Below are 6,477 nucleotides of genomic sequence, written 5' to 3'. Positions count from 1 at the left end.
AAGCGAGTAGCGTCTGCTGCTCAATGCACACGGTAGGTGTTTACGACAGTTGAGAGCGCGTTTGGGGCAGATGAGACGAGATGAGAGCTAGAGAACGAGGAAGGTAAACAAAAATAATTACGAGAACTAGGTAAAACCGATCATTTAAATGATTAACTCTTTAAATGATGCGTAACTAAACGAAACAAAACCCATTTGTCTTGAACAGATGCCTACCGTATACAAACATTCGCGTTCAACTGTGTGATTTTTTTTGTTTTGTCTAACTTTGTTGTGTTTACACGTTATGTTTTTAGTGCCTCGATATCTGAGCAATTTCTATTCTATTCCATTCCATTTAGCAGTGTCTGCTATTTTACCAACTGAATTGATTGTATAAAGGCAATGTTTCATTGGTAAATGCTATGAGTTTCATTCATTCATTCATTCATTCACTGTATTTATACAATGTATCAGAAACTTTGAATGTCCCCATTTGTCATTATTAAATGTATTTTATTTTGAGTTATATGTAACTAAATTCACTTCTGGAACCGAATGAATGAATTAATTTATTGGGTTACACTTTAAGAAGACCTTAGGGTTAGGGTTTGTTTTAGGGTTTGTTGCTTATAATTCTGAGCCACATTGAGATCTCCATATCTTTGGGATTGAACCATAATGGGCCTTTAACATAAAGATACCAAAATAAATGTTTGATAGGAACTAGAATATATGGATATTAAAAGATTTTTAATACTTTATGAGTTACAGGCATGTAAACTTGGGGCATAAAACACAAGAAGTGCCTTTTCTTTTTTTTGAACCGTCATTGTTGGATTATAATGCAATACAGATTGCTAAAGTCAACAGATTTTGCCAATAGACCTACCAATCTCTGTATAAAAATAATATTATGATGCTGCCATCTTTCTAAACCTATTTTACCCTTCTGTAATTTGGCTCCAAATCTCAGGTGAAAATTGTCATTTCAACCCCCTTTACAAAACAGTGGATTACTCAGTAAATATACATTCATTACATTTAATAGTTTGGCTTTCTACTTCATTTATGTATTTCTTTCACCATCAAAAAAAAAAAAAGATCAAAATCAAAACAATTAGCTGGGGCCCCCTGGTTGACACGAAATGACCCAGATAAAACTATGGAAATACAAAATAAAGGAATCAATTAAACTGAAACACTAAACATGTAAATCAGTTTTATAAACATCAATAATTATTATAATTTTTTTTTTAATATCAGCAGGTCTGGTTCTTGAAGCCGCACTCACAGCGACAGGATATCATTCATTAGAGACTTTCAGCCACAACAATTCAGCATATGCTGGTAATATCCCATCATCCTACAAGAGAAGAACAAAGAAGTAACAACTGCAATCTACCTGACATATTATGGTAAAGATGGAGTTTATTAAAGAGGAGATTGAAGACACGAGTGATCCAGAACCATCCAGAATAAAACATGAAGATACTGAGGAACAAAAAGGTTGGTGTCCGTTCTTGATTCTTCATTTTTACTGCTTTTGGTGAAATAATGAGCAATATACTATAGTAAATTAAAAAGAAATGCTGCAGGATTATGACAAAAATCATAATTGCCGATAATTCCCTTGAAATTGTAATTGCGATTATTAATTACGATTATCACGATTTACATTGAATATATATATATATATATATATATGCATATTATAATACAGGTTTACACAAAATTTAACACACACAAGTACTGTCCCCCTTTACTTAATATAAGAATATGACTAATAGTAAAGACTACTAATAAATAAACATTAGGCCTATGCTAAAGCTATTAAATAGCAGTCCCAAACTTTGTGTTAAATCACAGTCATTTAAAAATATAAAAAATAACACAAAATGAAAATAAAGTGGCATTTTGGGGTTAATATGGAAACGACAGTTACCATGGTGAATACACAATATTAACACAAACTGTTAATGAAACATGGAAACTGCTTCTGGTGAACAGAATGAAAATCATCCCTGCAAGCAAATCCTTCTCAGCTAACACACAACATACCAGTAACGTGATTTATTGGTATTTTACTTTTATTTCGTGAATAACTAACTTACTAATTTACAATGTAACGACGTTGCATGCTCGTAGTTTCTTTTGCACTTTATATACAGTGAAGCGATACACAGGGCGCGCCGCCGCATTTGCGCATGCAATTGAAGAGTCCGCGCTATAAGCACAGTATAATGGCTGACATGACAGTAAAGTCTGTTTTTCTGAGGTGAAAGACTTTTTATTTCAGCGTACACTTACGTCACTGCCTGGTAGTTCCTATTGTGCTGGGTTTTCTGAAGTAGTCGTGATTCGCCTCTCATAACATAACATGCTCTAAACACACGTACGCATAGTGGATTTTCTTTTGTAATTGCGGCTTTGAACGATTACGTAATCGTGGCATCCGTAATCGTAATCGTGATTAGAAAATTAATTAATTGTGCAGCCCTAGCAGTTGTCAAAGACATTTTGATTGCTTAAACAAGAGAATGACAGAACTAAACTTTGCCACATCAAAGTGCTTGAATTCTTGATAATCACAGAGACCTGGTGCTTTCCGCTTGTAGAAGATTATATTACCCAAAAATTTAAATTCTGTTGTACTGTCTCCATGTTTATTTTGTGACTTTGATTATATACTGAACAGAATTATAAACGCAACACTTGTTTTTGCCTCCATTTTTCATGAGCTGAACTCAAAGATCTAATACTTTTTCTATGTACAAAAAAAGGCCTATTTCTCTCAAATATTGTTCACAAATCTGTCTAAATCTGTGTTAGTGAGCACTTCACATTCAGGTCGAGTCCCCGATTAGGATGACGAGCATGCAGATGAGCTTCCCTGAGATGGTTTCTGACAGTTTGTGCAGAAATTCTCTAGTTATGCAAACCGATTGTTGCAGCAGCTGTCCGGGTGGCTGGTCTCAGACGATCTTGGAGGTGAAGATGCTGGATGTAGAGGTCCTGGGCTGGTGTGGGTACACGTGTACTGCCAAATTCTCTGAAACGCCTTGGGAGCTGGCTTATGGTAGAGAAATTAACATTCAATTCACGGGTAATAGCTCTGGTGGACATTCCTGCAGTCAGCATGCCAATTTCATGCTCCCTCAAAACTTGCGATTTCTGTGGCATTGTGCTGTGTGATAAAACTGCACATTTTAGAGTGGCCTTTTATTGTGGCCAGCCTAAGGCACACCTGTGCAATAATCATGCTGTCTAATCAGCATCTTGATATGCCACACCTGTGAGGTGGATGGATTATCTCGGCAAAGGAGAAGTGCTTTCTAATACAGATTTAGACAGATTTGTGAACGATATTTGAGAGAAATAGGCCTTTTGTGTACATAGAAACAGTCTTAGATCTTTGAGTTCAGCTCATGAAAAATGGGGGCAAAAACAAAAGTGTTGCGTTCATAATTTTGTTCAGTTTATGTCTATATAACCCTAAATTAAATCTGTTAAGGATATAAAGTGATTGTATCTCTTGATTCATGGATTGATATAGTTTTGTTTTATGAGACATTTTTGACCTCTTTGGGTTGCAATGGAGGTACAGAAACCTCTCAGGTTTCAATTAAATATCTTTGTTTTTTCAAAGATATACAAAAGTCTTATGGGTTCGAAACGACATGAAGGTGAGCGATTGATGGCAGTATTTTAACTTTTGAGTGAACTATCCCTTTGAATTAGGGTTTACTTGAATTTTGAACTGATTCTCTAACTACTTAATGTTTATTTTAGACTGGATGGAAGCGATGGAGAAAAGACACAAACTGAATGAAGTGGAGGAGAAATGTGATGTGAAAACTCAAGGAACAAAAGCCAAAAAGCTGCACACCTGCTCACAGTGTGGAAAGAGTTTCAGACAAAAAGGAAACCTTAACACACACATGAGAGTTCACACTGGAGAGAAACCGTATCCATGCACTCAGTGTGGAAAGAGTTTTTCTCAAGTGTCAAGTCTCAATAATCATCTTCTCCGTCACTCTGGAGAAAAGCCATTTAACTGTGATCAGTGTGATAAAAAGTTTAATTCGCCTTCAGATCTAAAAAAACACCTGAAAGTTCATTCAGATGAGAGGCCTTATGTGTGTTCTCTCTGTGGAAAGAGTTTTTCACGACTGGAAGGTTTTAAACAGCACCAAAAAATGCACAATGAAGTGAGAGATCATGTGTGTTGTGAATGTGGGAAGAGTTTTACTACACCTACTCAACTGAAACGGCACCAACGAATTCATACTGGAGAAAGACCTTACAAGTGCTCAGTTTGTGACAAGAGATTCAATGTGTCTGGAAACCTGAAAGTGCATGAGCAACTTCATACTGGAGAGCAGCTTTACCACTGCACTCTGTGTGGAGTGAGTTTCAAATCTGCCAGAGGTCTCTGTAATCATCTGCGCATTCACTCTGGAGAAAAGCCATTTAAATGTGATCAGTGTGGTAAAGATTTTAGATCATCATCACATCTGAAAAAAGTTAATTCAGATGAGAGGCCTCACTTTTGTACTTTCTGTGGAAAGAGTTGTTCATGGCTGAACAGTTTTAAACTTCACCAGAAAACAGATAGTGGAGTGAGAGATCATGTGTGCTTTGACTGTGGGAAGAGCTTTACTAAAGCTGGCCAACTGAATCGGCACCTACGAATACATAATGGAGAAAAACCTTACAAGTGCTCATATTGTGACAAGAGTTTCGCTCAGTCTGGAAACCTGAAATCACACGAGCGAGTTCACACTGGAGAGAAGCCGTTCCAGTGCACTCAGTGTGAGAAGAGTTTCACCCAATCAACGACTTTAAGGATTCATATTAAAAATCATTGTCATGTGTCAAATTGAGCAAATGTTATTCTCAGATCTAATGTGTTCAAGAAAATCATTTGAGATTCAGTACATTAATTTATTATTTTCAGTTAAATGGGTAGTTGGTTGGTTGGTGTGAAATACCAGAAGATTTGTAAAGGTGTTTCTTTCTTGGAGAGTGGTAAAAGTGTGTGATCACTTTAATCTTTTATTCTTTGATTGAACCATTGAAGTGCCAAAATTAAATGAGACCGGAAACCAATTTAACAAAATGAAAAGCTTTTAACTTCAATATGGAGTTTTTGAAACGTGTTTTTCTTAGATATAGTTGCCTACACATTTCTCTTCAGTTATAGGCTCTGTGTAATAACAGAAAATAAAATGACCATTTCACTGACAACATCTGTTTTTGTGTGATTGAGGAAAGTGTTATTCCTTTATAATATTGTAGTCAGTTTTATTTCACAAGGGAAGATCTTGTAGTTCATCTCAGCCTATTGTGTATAAAACTTAATGCTTAGTGCTTGATGTGCCAATTTTCAGACATCACTATAATGAATGAGGTGAAAGCTTTTGGAATAAGACAAAGAGGTTTTTCAGCAGTCTTGAGACGAGACTCTGGGTCTCAATCAGCTTCGTCCTGAATCAGTCGTGTACACAAATCCTGTGTGCCGAAACGCGTTGGTGGTTTTGCTGCCACGCTGATTTTGACCTCTCTTCTAGGGATAGTTCACACAAAAATAACAATTTTGTCATCATTTACTCACCCTCATGTTGTTCAAAACCGGTATGAGTTTATTCTTGAGTTGAACACAAAAGAAGATATTTTGAAGAATGTCGATAATCAAATAGTTGACGGTAGCCATTGATTTACATAGTATTTCTTCCTACTTTAGAAGTCAATGGGTGCCGTCAACTGTTTGATTACCGACATTCTTCAAAATATATTATTTTGTGTTCAACAGAACAAAGAAACTCATGGTTTGGAACGACTTGAGGGTGAAGTAAGTGATGACAAACTGTTCATTTTTGGGTGAACCATCTCTGTCAGAATTTCTGTTAAGGGAACATAGTGAGCGTCAATGCTCCCTGGTTTTCACAATGCATTGTGGGACTTTTTAATGTTTCCGTGCGTTTTGAATTGGATTTTGCGATTGAGACAGCTCTTAAAATGGCTGATTCCCTGATCAGGGCCCTGACTAGTGAACTAGGGAGCTGATTGAGAAACGCTTGAATGGAAAGACTTATGCATGAATATTTTGCTCTTTCATTTATTACATTATTACTTTATTATTACATTTAATTCTGGTGTTTTTTCACCTTTGGTATTTATTTGTTTTTGCTTTGTTGTAAATAGCACTACAGTAGTCCCTATTATGATTCATATCTTGTGTAAACGACATAGTCCAGACATCTAAAAATCTCATATATATATATATATATGGTGACAGACAAGTCATTTCAAATGAGAATTTATTATAAAATGAACAAATACACTATAATATTAACATTTATTAACACACTTTTTAAACCACAAAATAAGAAGCAAATTATATTTACTGTATATGATTAAAACAAAAACATCATTCTCTTTCACACACATTAAGTCTTTTTCACTCTCTTTAACACTAAATAGTTTCCTTTCGCA

General features: G+C 35.7%; 1 protein-coding gene across 4 annotated transcripts; it reads left to right on the top strand.

The window, feature by feature from the left end:
• Positions 1–5,227, top strand: LOC308693156 (uncharacterized protein). Of its 4 annotated transcripts, none has more exons than XM_081369943.1 (4): positions 1–103; positions 1,246–1,488; positions 3,629–3,665; positions 3,772–5,227. In XM_081369943.1, the coding sequence occupies exons 2-4, from the start codon at positions 1,465–1,467 to the stop codon at positions 4,863–4,865; spliced, it is 1,155 nt and encodes a 384-aa protein (XP_081226069.1). In that variant the 5' UTR covers positions 1–103; positions 1,246–1,464; the 3' UTR covers positions 4,866–5,227. The 4 variants fall into 4 exon arrangements, with proteins under 4 accessions (XP_081226069.1, XP_081226067.1, XP_081226068.1 ...); XM_081369944.1 differs by having other exon boundaries at positions 58–103; positions 1,249–1,488; positions 3,772–5,221; XM_081369941.1 differs by lacking the exon at positions 3,629–3,665 and having other exon boundaries at positions 28–103; positions 1,249–1,488.
• Positions 5,228–6,477: the final 1,250 nt, after the last annotated feature.

This window comes from Scardinius erythrophthalmus (assembly GCF_964197995.2).
Source record: "Scardinius erythrophthalmus genome assembly, chromosome: 7".
Classification (NCBI taxonomy): domain Eukaryota; kingdom Metazoa; phylum Chordata; class Actinopteri; order Cypriniformes; family Leuciscidae; genus Scardinius; species Scardinius erythrophthalmus.
This window is presented reverse-complemented; position numbering and strand designations above follow the sequence as displayed.

Bases quoted from the DNA above. Each gene is read 5' to 3' on its own strand.
- LOC308693156 (XM_081369941.1), top strand. From the start codon at position 1,395: ATGGTAAAGATGGAGTTTATTAAAGAGGAGATTGAAGACACGAGTGAT. The intron at 1,489-3,771 runs GTTGGTGTCCGT...TGTTTATTTTAG, and splicing joins AGATACTGAGGAACAAAAAG to ACTGGATGGAAGCGATGGAG.